Source organism: Coturnix japonica, chromosome 10 (genome assembly GCF_001577835.2).
Source record: "Coturnix japonica isolate 7356 chromosome 10, Coturnix japonica 2.1, whole genome shotgun sequence".
NCBI classification, from domain to species: Eukaryota; Metazoa; Chordata; class Aves; order Galliformes; family Phasianidae; genus Coturnix; species Coturnix japonica.
The window spans coordinates 1-21619 of record NC_029525.1 but is presented as its reverse complement, the minus strand read 5'-3'; the positions used below and the strand labels follow the sequence as shown (position 1 = coordinate 21619).

The 21619-nt window shown below is 48.6% G+C and overlaps 2 protein-coding genes across 5 annotated transcripts; both read left to right on the top strand.

Annotated features, from left to right (window-relative positions):
* Positions 1-598: 598 nt before the first annotated feature.
* LOC107318438 (zinc finger protein 664-like) lies at positions 599-3983 on the top strand. 4 transcript variants are annotated; one of them, XM_032446748.1, is made up of 6 exons: positions 599-739; positions 914-1040; positions 1633-1743; positions 1849-2403; positions 3160-3343; positions 3428-3983. In XM_032446748.1, the coding sequence occupies exons 1-6, from the start codon at positions 716-718 to the stop codon at positions 3768-3770; spliced, it is 1344 nt and encodes a 447-aa protein (XP_032302639.1). In that variant the 5' UTR covers positions 599-715; the 3' UTR covers positions 3771-3983. The 4 variants fall into 4 exon arrangements, with proteins under 4 accessions (XP_032302639.1, XP_032302637.1, XP_032302638.1 ...); XM_032446746.1 differs by having other exon boundaries at positions 1852-2403; positions 3160-3983; XM_032446747.1 differs by having other exon boundaries at positions 1849-2223; positions 3055-3983.
* Positions 3984-6202: 2219 nt separating this feature from the next.
* Positions 6203-10656, top strand: LOC107318439 (olfactory receptor 10AG1-like). The gene has a single exon (XM_015872246.2). The coding sequence runs from the start codon at positions 8240-8242 to the stop codon at positions 9200-9202; it is 963 nt and encodes a 320-aa protein (XP_015727732.1). The 5' UTR covers positions 6203-8239; the 3' UTR covers positions 9203-10656.
* Positions 10657-21619: the final 10963 nt, after the last annotated feature.

The following is a 21619-nucleotide window of genomic DNA, read 5'->3' as shown; positions in this document are numbered from 1 at the left end:
ACCTACAGAAGGGGTTCGAGTTAAGTGATGAGAGTGGTCTCCCTTGCTGTCCAAACTGTTTGAACCCCTGTGATAAAGAGCCTTGGTGAGCCTGGATCCATTATAAATCCTAGGCTTGAACAAGGGATAATGTCTAAGTGATCATACGTGCACAGTCCCTCTAAGACAGAACCTTAGAGAATACATGAAAGCTCCAAAGTAACCACGGGTGTCTTACAGAAGATCTGTATTGAGAAGGAGTCTTGATGTCAAGCTGCAAGGGATCTCTGTGCAGGTGTGAGCTGCAGAAACAGCCCTGCTCGAGGGCAGGTCCTGTGGTGCAGCCCGCTGCTGTGCAGCAGAGCTGGAGGGGCACTTGGGCTGCTCCCTCTTTTGGGGTAAGATGACTGCCTCCTTGCCGTGCTTTGTCTTAAGTCCCCTCTCAGTCTCAGCTGTTGAACTAAGTGTCAGCTACCAGTTGTTTCAGCCTCCCAGTCTGAGACAGCTTTGTGACGGTTCATCTCTTTGAGCCAGACTGTTTCCTGTGCTGCAGCTCATTGTCTTCCTCTGCAAGGCCTGTTGTGCCATCATCTCCAGAAGGACTGTGGAGGGCTGAGCTGGGACTGGGACTGCTGCATTCCCTCACAGCTCCCCTGCCATTTCTCTTCTCTCTGCAGGCTCCAGTTCAACTTCTGCCTTCCAGCCGTGATCATCCCAGCCTGCAGGAGAGCAGCAAATGGCCGCAGCACATCCAGTTGAGGTAGGGGTTGGGGAAGCAGGCAGGAGAGGCCAAGGGGCCAGGGATGTGAATGCAGGGGAAGAGGGAGGTGCCCTCAGCCAGCGTGTGTGTGCTGGGGACAGAGAAGCGGCTGGGATGGGAGGTTCTGTCCTGTGTGAACTGCTTCTGTAAGCCTTGGCTGTTTTTTGCTTGCAGGAGCCCGTGAGCTTTGAGGAGGTGGCCGTGTATTTCAGCAGGGAGGAGTGGGCGCTGCTGGACCCTGTGCAACGAGAGCTCTACCGGGACGTGATGTTGGAGACATACCAGTGTGTGGCCTCGCTGGGTGAGAGCTTGTCTGCCTTTCCTCCTCGTTAGGGCACCTTTGGCTGTGCAGAATGAGCCTCTGCAAGCCGGGCCTTGAATAAACACCATGCAGCTACATATTGACTCACACCACAGTGCCAGCAAGAAAGGAGATACTGAAAAGCATGAGTTTCAGAAGGGATTAGTATGCACGGCACTCTGATCAAAGCCACAGAGTCAGTGCTGGCAAGCAGGCATCAGCCAGGAGGGAGAAAACCAGCCCTTGTGTTGTGTGTTGCTTGGTGCCACCAGCTCCAACTGACGACTCCCTGGTTTCTCCTTTAAAATTTAGAATTGCCCATTCAATTGCCATCAGCATTTTGATGCCTTGGTCATGGGTAGATTGTAAGAAAATAAACAAGTTGTTGTAAAGCTAATTTTAAGGAAAATATCCCCTCATAATTTTGAGAGATGTAAAAGCATTCTTTGCTCCAAAGGAAGCTGTGGGCCCAGTGTCATTTAGACCTAAATGGTGGTTTCTCCTTGGGGAGGGGCACAGAGTGGAACTGTTGAACAGGCACTGTGCCAGCATGAGGGAAATGCTCTCTTGTTCCCTGTTTCTCTCCCTGAAGCTCCACTTCCAGCCCCCAAGCCCGTGGTGATCTCCCTGCTTGAAAGAGGGGAAGACCCCTGGATCCCAGATGTGCGTAGCCCTGAGGCCATGCCAGGAGACCTCAGCCCAGGTGAGGTGGTGGAGGGAAGGGGAATGTTGGGGCTGTAAGAGCCTTCTCTGTGTATGTCTTATTTTGGGCACTGTGTGCTATTTTTGGATTCCCTTTGTCATCTGGCAGCTGATGGGATCAAAAATGCAAAGGAGAGCCTCACTTCCCACCAGTGTATCCACAGAAGAGAGAGACTGTACAAGTGCCCTGAGTGTGGGAAGAGCTTTAAAGATAGTTCTAAACTCAAAATACACCAACGTGTCCACACAGGAGAGCGACCATATAAGTGCCTTGAGTGTGGGAAGAGCTTCAAAAACAGTTCCAACCTCACCTACCACCATCGCATCCACACAGGAGAGAGACCATTTAAGTGCACTGAGTGTGGGAAGAGCTTCAAAAGCAGCTATGAATTGAAGTTGCACCAGCGCATCCACACAGGAGAGAGACCATATAAGTGCTCTGAGTGTGGGAAGAGCTTCATAAGCAGTTCTGATTTGAAGCTCCACCAGCGCATCCACACAGGAGAGAGACCCTGTAAGTGTGGGAAGAACTTCAGAAGCCGAGAGGCCCTCACAAAACACCAGCATGTCCACACAGGAGAGAGACCCTACAAGTGCACTGAGTGTGGGAAGAGCTTCAAAGGGAGAACCCACCTCACCATCCACCAGCGTGTCCACACAGGAGAGAGACCCTTTAAGTGCACTGAGTGTGGGAAGGCCTTCATAAGCAGTTCTAAATTGAAACTGCACCAGCGCCTCCACACAGGAGCAAGACTATATGAGTGCTCTGAGTGTGAGAAGAGCTTCATAAGCAGTTCTGATTTGAAGCACCACCAGCGCATCCATACAGGAGAGAGACCCTGCAAGTGCTCTGAGTGTGGGAAGAGCTTCAAAGGGAGTTCTGAACTGATGCTGCATCAGAGCATCCACACGGAAGAGAGACCCTGAAAGTGTCCTGAGTGTGGGAAGAGCTTCGAAGGGAGTTCTGAATTGAAATTACATCGGACCTTTCACTTCAGAGACAGACCATTTAAGTGTTCTGAGTGTGATATAAGCTTCAAACGGAGTTCTGCCTTGTCTTCCCATCAACGTATTCACATGGCAAAGAGACTCTTTAAACGTCCTGAGTGTGGGAAGAGCTTCAAAAGGAGTTCCAACCTCACGAAACACCTTCACATCTGCACAGAAGAGAGACCATATAAGTGTGCTGAGTGTGGGAAGAACTTCAGAAGCCAAGTGACCCTTTCAAAACACCAGCATGTCCACACAGGAGACAGATTGTGCAAGTGCTCTGACTGTGGGAAGACCTTCAAATGGAGAACCCACCTCTCCATCCACCAGCGCATCCATACAGGAGAGAAACCCTATAAGTGTCCTGAGTGTGGGAAGAGCTTCAAAAGCAGCTCTGAACTGAAGGTGCACCAGCGTGTCCACACAGGAGAGAGACCATATAAGTGCTCTGAGTGTGAGAAGAGCTTCATAAGCAGTTCTGATTTGAAGCGCCACCAGCGCATCCATACAGGAGAGAAACCCTTTCAGTGTCCTGAGTGTGGGAAGAGCTTCAAAAGGCGTTCTGAATTGAAGATGCACCAGTGCATGCACACAGGAGAGAGACCCTATAAGTGTCCTGAGTGTGGGAAGAGCTTCAAAAGGAGTTCTGATTTGAAGCGCCACCAGCGCATCCACACAGGAGAGAAACCCTATAAGTGTCCTGAGTGTGGGAAGAGCTTTAAAAGGCGTTCTGAGCTGACGCTGCATCAGAGCATCCACAGGAAAAAGAGACCCTGTGAGTGTCCTGAGTGTGGTAAGAGCTTCAAAGGGGGTTCTGGATTGAAGCTGCACCAGCATATGCACACAGGAGAGAAGTGTTCTGAGTGTGAGAAGCGCTTTAAGAGCAGTTCTAATCTCAGCACCCTCAAGCACATCCACAACACACAGGCAGGCTGCAGAAGCATCTGGACTTTTGAAAACCTTCAGAAAATGTTCCAGCTTTGTTATCAAACAGAACATCTTCAAAGGAAACAGGGCCTGCAAATGTCACAGTCATGAGAAGTGCTTCTGCTGGATCCACAGGCTGATCACCACCTGTGACTTTGTGTGGTTCTGAACCTTACAAATGCCTTGAGTATAGGAAGAGCTCTGGGGCCAAACTAAACCTTCTGTCAGGTGGAACGTTTCTGCTGTGTCTGCATGCAGGGAGATGCCTGGGAACTTGTCTTTTCTCTCCCTCAGAGAATCCCATCTGCTGTGTTACCAGAATGTCTGCACTTGGGTGATGTTCAGTACGTGCCTGCACCAGTGAGCTGAAATGGCAGGAAGCCTTGAGTGTGAGAAGGGCTTTGTGCCTAGCAGAGAGCTCCTCACACTCCCAGAAGAACTTCATGCAAAGCTCAGTCCTCATTAAACATTGCAGTCCACAGGACATGTTGGTCCTGGAAATCTGTTTTTTTTTCAGGGCTGTCAGCTCATTTCTCATGGGAAAACCCCCAGCAGGAGAGACTCTCAGGATGCTGGAGAGCCCAGGGATGAGGGAGACCAATGCTTCTCCCCATGCAGGAAGAGTTTGCAAAGGAGAAGGCATCACCGACACCCTCTGCAGAAGGGACTTAACCCAGGAGCTTCAGATGGCCTTTCCTTGCTGCCCAAAGCACTTCTCTCACCATGCCCGCTTTCCACTTCTACTCTTCCCACCAGCTGCTTTTTGATGCTGTTTCCTAGTGGAGAAGTGGCCGGGATGCCTACCTGTGCGACCTGGTGTAGGGAACCTGTTTTGGCAGGGGGGTTGGACTCTGGACTCTGGAGGTCTGTTACAACCCCTATGATTCTGTGATTTTGTTAGAAACTTCTCTTACTGCTTTGCCAGCTGAGGAGAGTACCCAACAACATTACTGTCAAACCAGGTGTGAATGTCAGATTGCCATCTATTGATGCTGTGCTCGTCATCTTTAACAGAAGTTTGTAGCCCACTTCCCCATAATTGTGGTGCTAAGCAGAAAGATAAGGCACCAGAAATTTAACCTTCTCTTTAATGGGGTAAGCTCTTCAGATTTCCCCACCATGGTGATTCTCTGTTTTCTTCTGTAGCACCACACAGGACTGCAAATGGAAATGCTGCAATCAGAGTCTCTAATGCTGTTTCTGCTGTTGTCGCATAGTCTGAGGTCTTTATCTTAGTGTGCCAGGATTTGCTTTGCTCAGACTGACACAAGGTTTTTGTTTCATTTCTGCACATAGATTAGTGCTGAGTGGTTCATGCCAAGGCTAAGGTGCCTTCTCTGTGCTACAGGATTTCTTCTGACTCGGAATGCAGGATGGCCTCACCTCTGACTGTTTTCTGACAGCATTTACCCACACGAATGGTTACTTGCTCTTCAGTTGCACATTTCTGCTCAAAGCAGAGGGAGGTATCTGCCCCCAGAACCCACAGTGCCACCAACCCCTGCAGTGTCCCTGTATAATAGATTGAATCTTGGACCAGAAGGGCTGATGGTCAGAATAATCGTCAGAACCCATGCCCCGAAAAGCACATTGAGAATGCAGAGAGTAAAAAGTATAGGGAGTGGGGCCAGACAGGGCAATGCATCAATGCCAGTGCCACCAAGAAAGGACGGAGGGTCTTAATAACTGGGGGCACCGTGCTGGGGAGCACTGAGGTTCCATTTGCTGCTTGACTGAGCACAGTGTCTGGATCGAGGCTTTGGGTATTTTGATCATGGGCAGGCCTTTGAGAAACCGGGTCTGTGGGCTCCTGATGGATTCTGAGCAAATGGGAAAGGGGAAGGAAGAGGAATTTGATGTGACAGACAGGTTAAGGGATGTTGTCACTGTTGGGGACTGCAGGGAAAAACCTCTGAGTTGTCACATAGGAGCGTGTGAGGACTCCTCAGAGAAGATCCTGTTGCCAGTACCCCATCCAAAATCTTCTTGCGTCCCTCTAGGAGTAACTGCTCCTGTTGCTGTCCTGAAGTGCCTGTAGACCAGTGTGTGTAGCATGGGAAATAGGAAGAACTGTATGTGCGTGCAATCAAAGGGCCATGATCTCACTGCAATCATGGAGATGTGGTGGGACAGCTCACTTGAGAGAAATGCTGTTGTGGAGGGCTGTGTCCTTTTTAAGAAAGGCAGGCTGGGAAAATGAGGTGAAGAAGTTGCCCTGTACATGAGACAGCAATTTTGACATTTCTGGGACCTGATTGGAGGTATATTGTGGGCTGGACTGCTTGAAGGTATGGGGGGGCCATGAGAGCTAGGCAACATTTAAACAGCACTTCTTCCAAGCTCAGGATTGATGCATCCCAAAGAGTAGGAAATCAGAGAAGGGAAGCAGGAGACCTGCATGAATGAGCAAGGAGCTTGTGGATAAGATCAAAGGGAAAAGGAAGGTTTATGAAATGTGGAAAAAGGGCCTGTCCTCTTGGGAGGAGTATAGGAGTGTTGTCAGGGCCTGCAGGGAAGCAATGAGGAAGGCTAAAGCTCACCTGGAGCTGAAGCTGGTGAATGAGATTAAGGATAATAATAAGATGACCTTCCTACTCATTTTAATTCCTCTTTCCTTTTCCTCTTTTTCTATGAAAGCAGTTTAGTAACTCAAACCTTATGTGATACTTTAATAAAACGTACAGCTTAGACAGATACAATTGTGAGAAGGCCAACACATACAGGAGAACCATTTTGTAGAAATCTCCTAAATAAGCTGATCTTTTATTTCATGTATGCGTGAATCTCGAGGGCTATTTTGCATTAATCTAATTGGAGGGAATGTAAATCTGGTTGTCTCTGCCACTCTTCATAGACAGGACGTGACAGCATTGAAAGAACTACAGACGGAACATGGCTGGAAAAAGACCTTAGAAATGATTCTTTCAGCACAAGATGACAGGTCAGCCCTCACCTCCAGTGGTAGTGCTGCGGTGCCAGAGACCTCCATCAGGACTCTGTGATCAGTCTGTGCTGTTGTGTCACGAGGAACAACTGGTGAGACTGCAGAACCATCAAAGTAAGGCAGTGCTAGGGTGAGTGCCAGTGCAGGAGTTGAGGTGACTGTCTGCAGCACCCAGGGAAAAGGAGCTGTACATAGAACAGCCTCTGGTGGAGATGGCCAACAGCACTGGCAAGGCTGGAGGGCCCCAACAGAAAACCAAGCTCTTAGTCTTCTTGGCTGCAGCAGTTGTGTCTGCTGCTGAGGCTCTGGAGGGCACGTGTTGTCCCTGTGACACTGGGGCCTCCTGGCCTCCGTGCAGCCCTGTAGGGAGGCCAGTAGGTGTAGTACCATTCTCCCTCACAGAACACTCCACACTCACATCCCACTGTCTGTGGGAGAGCCTTGGGCCATCTGTGAGGGACAGCACCACCTTTCCCAGAGGCTGCAGCTATGGCTTAGCCCTTCTCTTTCATCAGACAAAACAAAGGCTTTCCTTAACTTCACAGCACCTGCACAGGGCCTTTGCCTGCCTTTAATCATAGCCTCTAGTTATCTGCTCTAACACAGCTATGGGGAGGCTTTGTTGGTAATGGCCCCACAGGGACCAATAAAAGCTCTAGCACTTTCCAATATTTCTGGACAGCATTTTGACTGCACCTTCATCATTTGGTTACAGCAGTCTTCTCTCAGTCCCTGAAGTTCATGCACACCACATACGCTGTGGGGCTCATTAACAATGCAGAAAGACCTAACGAGCCGTTTCCCTCAAGTCTTCAAGACCTGAACTGCTCACTAGGGAGGTCTCAGTGTTGTAGAGGTAGGTTTCAAGGATCACTGTCCAAAAACGGAGATGTCATATTTAAGGGTATTTTTTATTACAGCAGACACCAAGATGTCGCTGAGTGCTGCACAACCTGTGTGACACAGATGGCAACTCTGTCAGGGAGAGGGAGGTACACTGAGATAGCATTGTGAGGATCCAGGAGGGAAATGTAGTCAGTGAGAGCTGATAAAAGGATACTAACTGCAACAAAGATGGGAATTAATGCCAATGGAGGAGAAAGAAACCTATGCAAGAGGAAGGACGCAGAGAGCCTGTTGCTTGTGGCCAGTTGTGCGGTCAGTGCTGGTGCGGCTGGGTGTGTGGGAGGCATGGGAGGGAGCTGAGTCCCCTCCAGGACCCAGGACTACAACCTCAGGATAAGATGCTTCAACGGATTCTGCTGAATCCCGTCCCCATGGAAGTGTAAAGGACTGTCATACAGAGCCAGGTTCCCTGCATCCCAGGGCTGTGTGCTGGGGCAGGGACTCAGCCGCCAGCCAGGCTCTGTACTCAGCCTGCCTGGGGAGCTGCCCAGGTAGCTGTAGGGAGATGTGTGGGGGGAAGGAGACCCCAGCAGCACAGGGGCGTTTTGCTCCTCAGGTTGATGCATGGGGCTGGGGGTTCAAAGCTGCACTGCATGCTGATGGCCTTTGCATAGGCAAAGAGCACCAAAAATAGGAGTTTCTGCCCCATAGTCAACAGGGTGGTCCTGGCTGCCTTCTTGAGTCTGCCCACTGCACTACATCAGTTGTGGATGGGAATTCTCTAACGGTGATGTTGGTGTTGTTTTATGCACAGAAAATGCCTCAAAGAAATATCCTGAACAATCACACCACTGGACCTGGATTTCTTCTGGGGTTTTCTGATCCCCCTGGGATGCAAGGTGTGTGCTTCACCATCTTGCTGCTCATTTATGCTTCAGTTATCATTGGGAACAGCCTGATTGTGCTGGTTACAGTGCTGGACTTGAGCCTTCACAGCCCTATGTATTTCTTCCTGAGAAACTTGTCTTTCTTGGAGATCTGCTACACATCAGCCACTCTCCCCAAAATGCTGGTGTGTTTCCTGACGGGAGATGTCTGGATCTCCTTCCTTGGCTGTGCTGCCCAGCTTTATTTCTTGTTTTTTCTGGGAAGCACTGAGTGCCTATTGCTGGCCGCCATGGCCTACGACCGCTATGTGGCCATATGTGACCCCCTGCGCTACAGCCTGGTGATGAATGGTTGGTTCTGTGTCAGACTGGTGGTCGGCTCATGGATGGTTGTCATACCAATGCAAGTGGGCCAGACCTACCAAGTGTTCACCTTGCCCTTCTGTGCATCCCATCGCCTCCATCATTTTTTCTGCGATGTTCCCCCTCTGTTGGAACTGGCCTGTGCAGATACTTTCTGGAGCCGTGTGACCCTGAACACTATCATCCTGCTTTTTGCCATCTTTCCTTTTTTCATGATCGTTGTTTCCTACGTTAGAATTATTGGGACGGTTCTGAAGATGCATTCTGCTCCAGGTAGACACAAAGCCTTTTCTACCTGCTCCTCTCACCTGATAGTGCTGACTCTCTTTTATGGCTCAGCCATGGTTGTGTACTGCAAACACCACTCAATCGACTCTGCAGACACTGACAAATACCTTGCCCTGTTTTACACAATTCTGACCCCCATGTTTAACCCTGTCATCTATGGTATGAGGAATAGGGAATTGAGGATTGCCCTGAGAAAACTCCTATGGCGAAAGTGATAGTGCAGAGTGGGTGAAATATCCCCCAGTAGTTCCAATCAGCATTTGGCAGTTTGTGTGTTGGCATCTGGTATTGGCTCGGACACCTCCAGTTTTGCTGCACTGTCCCACAACCCACTGCATCTTCCAGAAGGATTCAAAGTTTATGTAGTATGGAGAAGGATGTGTAGGGATTCACTGTCACATCATCATAGGGCAGGAAATGAGGGATCCCTGCTCCCCAGTTTTTTGAGGTTTCTACGTCAATTTTGTCTTAGTTACCATTTAATACTGCGTATTATCCTTCCTATGATTGCTCTGTGCCTCATTAATGGTATTCCAGTCAGAATTCTGCAGGTTAAAGAAGAAGGAATTCTCACAGTACCACAGTTGGATACAGCACACAACAATCCAACACCACACATTATCCTACCTGCTCTGAGTGACTGCTATGACAAATGGAGGCCAAAGGCATGGACTCAATGGACACCACTGCCAATTTAGAGGGATGGGGCTCAGATTGTGGGTATGATATCTGTGTGTGTATATTAAAAACCAACAGGAAAGATGATGGCAGTTATTTGGAATGTATGGAAAAGTCTGTAAGTGATATGAAATGAGGGGTGGGTACCATCCTGGGCTAATCTGGGACACTCTGTCCTCAGGAGAAAAGCAGTGCTGGAACTCCTTGATGTTTTTGCTGCTGATCAACGCCATTTCATTTCCTCAGCTTTGTGTGCTGTCCTTTCAGCCATGGGGGCTGATGGATTTGGGATGGGACAGCGCCAGGAGTTGAGCTCAATAACCCAAAGGGATATTTCACACCATATGACATCATGTGGGAAAAAATCTTATTTTGTTTTGTCATGGTTTGGTGGTGTTACTGTCAATATTCCACATTATAACATCATGTGCAGTATGGATTATTGGAAGGTTCATGCTCCAGTTCCATGGAATGGCAGTGTCCTGAGTGCTCAGCTCTCAGAGGAGAACTACATATCCCAGAGGACGTCGTGGCCAGAGATAAATCGCAGTAGTTGGACATAGATACAATCTCGCTCACAGGCTGGAGTTCTCTCTCTCTGTTGGACTCTCAGGGAGTGGGAAACGTTCCAGCCATTTCGCCTAGAGTTCACAGTAGGCCTCTCAGTTTTTGGAGACTATCTCTGTTTTGTTCGATTTATTAGCCTCAATCATATTGCATTGTGTTATCTTGTATTCCGATATCATATGTAGTAAAATAAGTTTTCCTCCTTAGATTGCTGCCACTGTTCTTTTTCCCATTCCCCTTTCCCTTCTTTTCTGGGCCGGGGGCCCTATGCGGTGGCTGCCCCCTGTCACAGGTAAACCTAGGTAACCCATGACATGTTTATACATCAATATGCAAATATTGTTATCAGAATTTTATTATTTCCCCACCTGTTTCCCTATTATTTTTTCTACCTTAGTAAATTGTTTTCAACTCATGCCACAAATTCTACTTTGTTGTGGTCTTTCTAGTCCCTCCTTCATCCCACTGGGAGGGGGAGAGAAAGTAAAGAGAAAGGGAAGGGAAAGTGGGTGAAAGGGTGGGTGGGGGTGGGAAGAAAGGAACAGGAAGGGAAGGGATTGCCTCTGATTTGTTAAGGACTGAACTGAAAGTTCAAGCCAGAAAGAAACAATCTATTCTAACACGTGTGTTGATCAAGTCATGTCTAAGCAACCTTCTCAGTCACCTCTCAGTTCAGACAATGCAAAGCCCACTTGTTTTTATCCCAGTGAACACTGCAATGCTCAGATACAAACAACTCCATTTGGATATTGTTTCCAATACTGAGCAGAAAACATACATGCCTGGAAAGGAACAAATGAACAACCTCTGTATTTATTAACTTCAAATCTTCAAGACAATAAATAGGTAAAAAACTCAGAAGTGTCAACGTACTCTGCAGCGCTGTGAATGCAAACAGGTTGTTGTGCTGAGATCCTGAGCTCCACGATCACTCCATTATTATTCATCTACATATTTATGCTTTCACTCATTCTAAACCTCATTCTTTGAGGGTTTTTTTTTTCCCCCACCGTGAATTTTAGAACTATCCGGTTTCAGACTGTAGCATTTAAAGAGTTGGCAGACATGGGAAAAAGAACAGGGATTTGTGGCGTTGCTGAGATCCTACACTTCCCGAAGTTCTTCATGGAGGGCACATGGAGGCCCAATGATACAGCTGTCTGCTGTGCTGAGGTTGGCAGAGATGGAATGTGGGAGGTCTGACACAACCAAGACATTCCAGACAATCACAATTACCAGTTTGTCCCCAAATTGTCCTCAAATGGCCCCAGCTGTCCCCAGATAGATCCAAAATGTCCTCTAATGTCCCCAAAATGACCAATATTGACTCCAAATTGCCCCAAACGGATCCCAAATGTCCTCTAATATGTAATTGTCCCAAATTACCCCCAAATTATCCCCCAAATGTCCCAAAATTAACCCAAAATTGACCCAAAATGTCCTCTATGTCCCAAAATTGTCCCAAATTACCTCAATTGTCCCCAAATGTCCACAAATGTTCACAATTTGTCCCAAAATGTCCCCAAATTTACCCAAACTCTCTCCCAATTGACCAAAAATGTCCTCTAATGTCCCTAAATTGTCCAAAATTACCCCCCAAATCGTCAACAAATTGACCCCAAATGTAGCCAAATCAACCCAAATTGTCCCAGAATTGACCCCAAATGTCTTCTGGTGTACCAAAATATTCCCAAATCACCCCAAAATTGTCCCTAATTGACCAAAAATGTCCCCAAATTGACCCCAAATTTCCTCTAATGTCCTCAAATTGTCCCAGATTATCCCAGTGTAACACAAATTATCCCCAAGCTGTCCCAAATTACCACCAGAATGTTCCCATATTGAAAAAATATATCCTCTAGTGTCTCCAAAATTGTCCTTAATTGACCCCAGATGTCTTCTAATGTCCCTAGAATGTCCCAGGTTACCCCCAATTCTCCCCAAATTAACCCAAAATTGTCTCCAAATTGACCCAAAATGTTCTCAAATTGTCCCAAATTCTCCCCAAATTTACCCCAGATTACCCAAAAACTGTCCCCAAGTTGACCCCAAATGCCCCCAAATTACCCCCAAAATGTCCCCAAATCTACCCAAATTGAACTCTAGGACAAAAATCACACCCACTAATTAGAAAAGGAAACCAATTATGGAGCACTCGCATCTGTGTGAATCGGCAGGGTGCACTCACCTGACAGCTGCAAAGCAGATTGCAGTGGAACACTGGAAAACCTTTGTAGCCCATGGTGTCACTGCAGCCATCCCAAGGAATGGGGAATTCCATCCTGGATTTTCCATGGAGTGTATCAATTTGAGTATTTTCTACAATAATCCATTCTCCCCAGCTGTCTTTCAATGCAGCTGAGGGTGCCGGGATCACATTCAGACTTGCACTTTCCCCCACAGAAATCCCATAATGGTTCCCAGTTCCCCAATGAGGCTATCAGAACGTTAGAGATGTGAAGAAAAACCAGTTATCTAAATATCTCTACCAAATTAATCCATCAATAATCAGCAATGTGCCCAGGTGAGAGAGCAAAGTGCTCCTAAAAACCTCACATAATGCCTTGAAACGGTGTTTAATTAACTGCAAGACAATTAAGGTGGGGAAGGAGCACTGAGACCTTTGAGCCCAAACTTCAGCCCATCACCTCCTTTAATTAATCACAGAATAATTAAGGTCATTAGGTGACTCCGCATGCTGTATTTATGCAGTTGGGATCTGCTCTGAATGTCCCACTGACTCCCAACTCTGTCTTTGTCTTTAAGCAGATTAATTGTATTAAATGCATCTCTGAGTTGACTCCTGGAATTGATTACCCCACAGAAACCCAGAGAGACCCACAGACAACACATCATGCCCCATAGTGTTGGAGTTGGGGCAGTATGTTTGGGCTGCGGTTGGACTTTGATGAGGGTCCTTACAGAACAAAGAACCATGGAATGGTTTGGTTGGAAGGGTCCTTACAGATCACAGAACCACAGAATGGTTGGGTTGGAAGGGTCCTTGAAGATCATAGAGCCTTGGAACAGTTGGATTGGGTTGGGTTGGGTTGGTAGTTGTCTTGACAGGTCACAGAATCATAGAATCATAGAATGGTGTGGGTTGAAAAGGACCTCAAAGTGATCCATCCACAGTGTTGTCCTGCACTGGGAGAGCAGCACAGCCTGAGGCACTTCCGTTCCTCACTGAACTCACTTTATTTCTGAAGCCCACTCCATGCAGACATACATCATCTGCTTCAATAGATAGCTCCCTTTCAGGACCTTTTTTGGCAGTCCATCTCCCCGCTCTGAAGCCTCTCTTCCTCTCCCACACACTCATGCATTCAGCAGTGCTGTGCATGGAGCTGATGACTGCTGAGCTCTGGCTCAGTCACTGCCACATCTCCCTCCATGTGTGGGTCAGACCACAGCCAGCACTACCCCACTGATAGGGGCGGATCACTGCATGGCAGAGGATGGAGATTTCCTCCCATTGTGCTCTCCTGGGATTCTTTATCTTTTTAAGGGACCGCTAAGACATGTAGCGTTTGTTTGTCTCGAACAGCAGCAGTTTATAATTATGTCACGCAGTTGTGCTGACAACTCTGATTCCTGTGGGTGTTACTAAAAGTCATCAGCTGTTTGTTTGCAATTGTTCATTAATAGTTATTAATTTTTTATTTTGCCTTACATGATTCTTGTCCAGGCATCACATTCATGGGTAAAGAAAAGTTGGTTAGAAAATGAAAGAAAATCAAAGCCCCTTTGTATTGCAGTTGAGTCTCCCACCCATGGAGTGGTAGAGTCGCTGCCCCTGGAGGTGTTCCACCAATGTAGGGCAGCGGGCAGTACTGGTGGGCGGTGGGAGGTTGGATGAGGGGATCACTTGGAGTTCTTTTCCAGCCTTAAAGACTCAGATCTGGGGCTCAGTGAGGACTGGCTGCCCCTGGGAGGTGGGTGGCCTTTGGGATGGAGCTGAGTTTTGCCATTAGAATCATATTGTAATGAGAAATAATTACCCACTGAGGTAATTGTTAGGGTTAGGGTTAGGGTTAGGGTTAGGGTTAGTGTTAGAGTTGGGATTAGGATTTGCATTAGGGTTAGGGTTAGGGATAGGGTTAGGCTTAGGTTTAGGGAGCCATCTCCAATGGTCTCTCCATACCAGGTGCCACGTTGAGGTTCCATCCAATGCATGCTTTTAAGATGGAGAGCCTACCAGGGATGGTGCCTTGCTTGACCTCTTCTTCTCTAATAGGTAACTATTGGTGGGAGATGTGAACGTTATAGACTACCTTGGGCGGAGCGACCATGAAATTGCAGAGTTCTCTATTCTTGGAGATGTCAGAAAGGTGATTAGAAAAATGCTATCTTGAACTTCCAGAGGGTGGACCTGTTCAGGACGCTTGTTGCAGGGGTCCCTTGGGAGTTGCTCCTGAAGGGTAAAGGGGTCCAGGAAGTCTGGACGCTCCTCAGGATGGAAATCTTAAAGGTTGTTCCTGAGTGCCATAAGGTGAACTGGAGGGGAAGGAGACTAGTGTGGGTGATCCAGGACCTTTTGTTATTGGACTTATTGGACTGATGTATCAGCCGCTCCTGGAAGAGTCCTGATCAACATCCCCGAAATGGTCAAGCTTCAGGAGGGGGCCTGGTGCAACTTCCTTTAATTTGGATATAGTCCAGTGTCCAGGAATGAAGGCAGCTCCAATTCCAAATAGGGGCTGATGGTATCTGATTTGCTTCCTTTGGTATTATTACTAGGTGCTGGGGGGAGGTCATGTTTGGCCTAACTCCATTGCTGGCCCTGCTTCAAGGTGCTGCTGCTTCCACTCTATGCCATGTGGAGCATCCCCATCAGCAGGCTTGGTGCTGGATCCAGGACTGGTGATCTCCCCACCCCCTTTCATTTCTCTTCTGAAGAGTGAAAAAGGACCCCATAAGATGAAAAGGGAGCACTTTGGTACAGAAGGGGAAAGGGGGCCTCACAGAAACTATGGCAAAGTGTAGTTTCAGATAGTTTATGTTGAGGGGGGGCAGAGAGAGGGGGAATTGCGGACAATAAGTTTGAGAAAACAAGGCGATGAAGGCCATGAAGATAAGGGTGGAACAGCCCGAGAACAATGTGGTGATCAGATGTCCACAGGGCAACTGGAACCAGGTTGGGGGGTGCCCCTCCTGCAAGGTCGAAAGTTTACAGCGAGGAAGATGATGAGCCTTCATCCCATGACCACCTCCACAACTCACTACGCACGCGCAAGGGGGGAGGGGACTACATGCTAATGGCGTCTCAGGAATGTAATGAATATGTATTCAAATTCCTGCAAACTATTGATTATGTATTAGTGTATAGTTACTATATTTAATTGGGAGTGGGGGACTGTTTTGCCATAGGGTCGCGGAAAGTAATGAATACTTAACCAAACACGGTGGAACTAGGTATGTATTATTTGTTCCTGTATCGTTTACTGAAATAAGCTGTGTCAATGAAGAATACAGGATCCGTCCGGACAGTGCAATGTGGATCAAGGGAAAGCAAGGTGCAGGCAGAACTGAACATTGCAAAGGATGTGAAAAACAATAAGAAAACCTCTACAGGTACATTGCCAGAAGAAGAACTACACGGCCAAATGGGGCATACCTACTTGTTAATAAAAAAGGAGAACGCTCAAACAGATGAAAGAGAAAGCTGGAAGTGCTGAATGAGTTCTTCACCTCGGTTCTTCACTGTGGCCCAGGAATTCTAAGTCTTTTTTCACATCCCTAGCCCTCGCACTCCCATACCTCTACGCAGGAACCAAAGAGTAAATCCCTCCCCAACTTAGGGTAGAGCAAGTCCAAGGGTGCCTCCTAGACTGAATGGAGTACAAGTCTATGGCCCAGATGCCGTGCATCCAGGGTCCTGAAGGATCCGGCTGGAAGTGGTTGCCGAGACCGCTCTCATCAATTGTGAAAAGACCGTGGCTGTCATGTGAGGTCCCGGATGATTGGAGGAAGGGTCAACGTCACCCCATTTTACAAGAATGGGGATGCAGTGAAGGACCCAGGGAACTACAGCTTGGTGAGTCTCACCTCCGTGCCTGGGAAGATATGAACAAGATCCCCTGGACAAACATGCTCGATCACATAAAGAAAGAGCAACGTGATCCATACAGCCAGCATGGCTTCACAAGGGAAGGCATGTTTAACCTAATTATGGCTCATGATGAGTGACGGCGTTGGGTGACGGAAGGGAAGCGACCGTGTCATTTCCATGACTGAGCAAGGCCTTTGACATGTCCCCCACCACATCCCATCTCAAATTGGAGGAAGTGGTTGATGAGGACAACTCGAGATAAGCAATTGTTAAAGGCTGTGCAGACAGAGGGTGGTGTCAATGTCTATTCCGTGGAGCCGGTAATGATCAGTGTCCCCAAGTTCTTCTGGACGCGGTGCTCTTAAACATCTTTTATTAATGACATCAATGCGGAATGGAGTGCCCCTCTAGGCAAGTTTTTGCTGACGACACCAAGCTGAGTGTGGTCGATACGTGTGGAAGGAAAGGGATGCCATTCAGAGGACCTCAACAAGGCTGAAAGCGGCTCGGGTTGAACCTAGAATGAGGTTCAACAAGCAAAGCAAGGTTTGCACTGGGCGGAAGAACACAGCACCTGTACAAGCTGGAGGAAGTGGTCCTTGAGAGCAGCTCGGCAGAGAAGGACCTGGGGTCTGATGATCGAAGCTCAACATGAGCCAGCAGTGCGCTCTGGCAGCCCGGAAGCAAATGGGATCCTGGGCTCCATCAGGAAGGGTGGTCAGCAGGGATAGGAGGTGATTGTCCCTCTCTACTCGGCTCTTGTGAGCCCCATGTCTGATATGTGTCAGGTGTGGAGCCTCAGTACAAAAAAGACATAGAGATTTTGGAAAGGGTCCAGAGAGGCACGAAGATGATCAGGGGGCTGCCCTCCCTATGAGGACAGGCCTGAGGACTTGGGCTGTTCAGCCTAAGAAAGAATGGTGGGGTTACCTCACTGTCAGCCTTTCAATCCTGAAAGGAACTACACCCAGGAGGGCGGTTAAACTCTTCGAAAGGACTGACAATAGCAGGACTAGAGGAAATGTTTTTAAGTTTAAAAAGAGGGAAAGATTTAGGTTTGATTTAGGAGGAAGTTTCACTAGGAGATGGTAGGCCTGGAACAGGCTGCCAAGGGAGGTTGTGGATGCCCCGTCATTGAAGTGTCCTAAGGCCAGGTTGGACGGCTCGGCAGACCTGATCTAGTAAACGGGTATGTTTTTGGTGCCCTGCCAGGCCAGGGGTTGGAACTACATGATCCTTGAGGTCCCTTCCAACCCGGGTCATTCTGTGATTCTGCGTAACGCACTTTGCCCTTATGGTGTGCAGTTTGGGAGTGTTAATCCCTTGCGCCAGGGCTGTGTGCGCATCTCTTTATTAAAACATAACCATTTTATATCCTAACAGGGTATAGAGTTTGTTTCCGCATTTAGGTACGCCATCCGTGGCCGTGAAGGGAGTTCTGGGCTCCGTCCGGCTGATAGACTGGGCGGGCTGGGCTGGGCTGCACGCCGTGCGGGGCGCTGCCGCTAAACAAACCAGCCCGTATCAGCAGCACAGCAGCTTGCTGAGCCAGACGGGCTGCAGCCGGGGGAACAGCGGTTCCCAGGTGCGTTGCAGCCCGGGTTGGGTTCCGAGAGGCGCAGGAAGGGGCTGGAGCTGGGACGGCGGGGAGTGGAGCAGAGGAGCGCAGTGTGCTCTGCTGCGCGGTTGGCTGTGTGTTACACTGCGCAGCTGGGACTGCAGTTCTTCCTCTGAGCCGCGGGAGACACGAGATGACCTTGCTCCTCAGCTGTGCACGCGTGGATTGATGATTGATAGTGAGAGCCTTCGGGCCCAGTGCTGTCAGGTGTGGTGGGCAGAGGGCTGAAATACTGACAGCAGAAAGTTCAGCTCCACCCAGCAGGGAGAAGAGCTGCGAAGGCGAGGGAAGGAACGGTTGCAGGTGTTCTGACCCTGCTGCTGGCAGCTGGTGCTGGAAACAGCTATGCTGTGCATTCAGTGCTAAGAGAGAAGGAGAATGTATTTATTGATATATTATGCAGTTCAATGTTAAGTAATAGCCCAGATTTAATGCCGAAAGAACCACATCATCAAGTAGGTAAACTAACCTATCTTCAACGGATGGTCTAAACCCAGCTCACGTTCCCTAGTAGTGGGTGATCAATCCAACGCTTGGTGAATTCTGCTTCACAATGATAGGAAGAGCTGACATAGAAGAATCTAACAGTAGCTCAACAAGACTGTTGTAACCACGTGGTTGTTTATTGCATATAGAGGGCAGGGTTAAACACACAGAGTGCAGGCCCTCCTGCTGAGTCTTGAGGCTCAGGACATGCTCAGTTGTGCCCCAGCTGTTGAAGCAGGGCTCTGCTGTCGCTTCTTTCATTCCCCATTTTGAGACAGGTTTATGGCCATTAATCTGTTTTAGCCAGTGTTACTGATTCTGTGCACGTCTTTTTTGTGTGCTCAGCGAGCCTGTGAGCAGCTAGGCTGAAGAAGGGGTGAGGGCGAGGAGGGGTGAGCAGGATGTGTCTCTCCCCCCATCCAATGCTACATTTGCATCACTCATATTTGCATCAGCCATGGCAAGTGGGAAAAGCAGTTAGACTGGTACTATCCCAGTGACATCCACTTCTATTTATATCTTTAAGTGTGCTTCATTCTATGCTGACACCAACGAAAGATCTGAGCTTTAGTTGTTAAAATTTGTGGAGAATGATGCCACACTGGAGCCAGCTGAGGCTCCTCATGGAGCACATCACCCCCTTGGCTGCACTACAAAACAGGTGACGCAGAATTCACGTTCAACCTCCCTATCCTCCTCCTCTAACATCTCCCTCAACGCCAGAGGAAATCAGGGGCTGTGGCAAAGCCTGCTTGGTGATTGCAGGCGAGCCCTCACAGTAAGATCCAGACCCATATACCGCATGCAAACACGTGAAACTGTCCTCGACAGCGACATACTGACAACCTGGTGATGACCATCTGTGCTTCTCTACTACTGTGTGTTAACAAGTCGACCAGTCCTTACTTAGCATTTTGCCAGACATCGATTCTTGTCCACAACGACAACAACAACACATGGATTGTGTCATTGTGACTCTCTGCTGAAGGAGCAGAAGGGCCAACATATAGATCAGACCCCTCTGCGCAGGGAGTCTGCTGCTCGTGGAGACCTGGTTAAAGATGTGGAGAAACTCTTCCTGGTCTCGGCCTCAGTACTCATTCTACGTATTGTGTATAGCTGGTCAGGTTGGGCAACAACTGAAGACATGAAAACTTCCCTAAATGAACTATGAGAAAGGTACTATCAGAACCTTGGGAAACAGTGCAAGGCGTGAGGAGGATCAAACTGTGTTATCCATCTATCCCTCAGTTATAAGGGGATATGAAAAGGAGCTCATATTGATTAGGACCCAATGCAATTTAATACCTGAGTGCTCTGGAGCTTGGTGTGCCCGACTAGGGGTCGCTTTGCCTCGAGTGTTTTTGTGACTCCCTCTGCTTGATTTGAGCGGAACTAGAACTGAATCCTGCAATATATACATAAAACTTGCAGTTCTTCCAACCACATCAGGATGGCGTAGTCTTTTCCTCCCCACCGGGTAGGAAAGGGCGATCTTAAGAACAGCAGTTGTTGCCAAAAGCCGAGAACATCACTGCATACGCAGAGAGCTTAGAAAAGTGAGAGTGCGAAAGGGGTGGGCGTGTCAACTGGTGCACTGAACAGCCTGTATAGTAATCCAGTCGCGTTGTACGAGAAGCGATGCTTCTGGTAAGAATCATACAGTCCATCATGTCTTGGGTGATCGACGAGAGGACACACACTCTCTTTCGGTCCCTTACGGAAGAACACAGGATTGTGTAGAGAGGTTGGCTGCATGCTGAAACTACTTGAGCATTGGTCCATATGAGTTATCCGAGTTAATATCAAGGCGTATCGATTCATGCCCAGCCACTGCAAGGAAGGCACACTCGGTGCATCTACACCGACGCACACACATCGAAGACAAGAAGACGGAGCTGACGCCACTGTCAAGATCTGAAAGTACTACGAGGTGGTAACCACCAAACAGAAAACCTGCGTGGAGACGATTGCGACACTGGAGTGGTGTGAATGAAAGGCTAGACTGACTTATCAAAAGAAGAGTAAACCATCGCTGATGTCATAGCGGTTTCATGGCTGGTTCAGCCGTCCTGTTGTCAGTGGGGTGGAGGATTCGCTAAACTACCGTGCCTCCAGAAAAGAGGGAAAATAAGGACCCCAAAATACATGCTTAAAAAAACAGTGGCAGTGACATTGAAACAAAAAAAACCTAATTTAACGAAACCATCGGTAGCAGAAGTGCAACGCACGTACAACAAGCTATAAGACACATTAGATATGAAGACTAATAAATAAAATGAACGAGATGTATCATGAAAGCGAGCAGTGCCTTATCGATAATCTCGAAGTGATCGAGCTCGGGCACGGCAGCAGCAGCAGAGAGCGAGAGCTATAGACGACATACAGTGACGAACCGAGAGACCTCTCAGCCACACGTGTACCTGCAGAGTCATCGTCCTATCTGACTGCAGAGCCCCCTGGGGAAGCAGTTCTTCTTTCTTCCGGACAGGTACCCAGACCTGGAGCTTTAACTTAACTCCCAGTGCACTATGTGATGTTATGATGTGGAATACCAGTGTCCAAAAATCATAAAACCAGGACAAGGCTGAACAAGCCCAGCTCCCTCAGCCTGGCCCTCCTCTGGACTCTCTGACAGCTGTCTTTCTTGTATTGGGGGCTCCAGACCATGGACACATGTGGCCTCTTGAGGGCAGAGCAGAGAGGGACAATCACCTCCCTGTCTCTTCTGGCCATCCCTCTTCTGGTGGAGCCCAGAAAACTGAGCAACTCATAACCCTGTGTGCTGCTGTGAGTGCAGTTTGCTTGTGTCTGCTCCCGAGACATCCCGCCAGTCAGACCCGAACGTACCCTGTCACGGAGTGGAGTTGTGGGTACACTCGGGTTCAATTCCGGCACACATCAAGGGGTGATGCTGTTGGAGGGTGATGCTGTTGGCTGACGTTGTGGTATCGCTGGGGGGTAACACTGGGAAGTGATGCTGTTGGGGTATCACTGGAGCATATAATCAAGGAGTGACGTTGGGGTGATGTTGGGGTGACACAGGGGTGATGTTGATGTTTGGGAGTGACGGTGAGGGGTGGTGTTGGGCTATCACAATGGGCTGCTGTGCTGCTGATCCGGCTTGGTTTGTTTGGACGGAGCGCCCCGCGACGGCGTGAGGCGCCAGCCACGTCCCGCCAGTCGTATCAGCCGGAGGCGGGAATTCTGGGAGGACGTTCTTGGGGAGTA

Coding starts and splice junctions, on each gene's coding strand:
- LOC107318439 (XM_015872246.2), top strand. CDS start 8,240: ATGTTGGTGTTGTTTTATGCACAGAAAATGCCTCAAAGAAATATCCTG.
- LOC107318438 (XM_015872244.2), top strand. CDS start 716: ATGGCCGCAGCACATCCAGTTGAG. Junction 740..913: donor CCGCAGCACATCCAGTTGAG/GTAGGGGTTGGG, acceptor TTTTGCTTGCAG/GAGCCCGTGAGCTTTGAGGA. Junction 2,404..3,159: donor CCACCAGCGTGTCCACACAG/GAGAGAGACCCT, acceptor GTGTCCACACAG/GAGAGAGACCATATAAGTGC.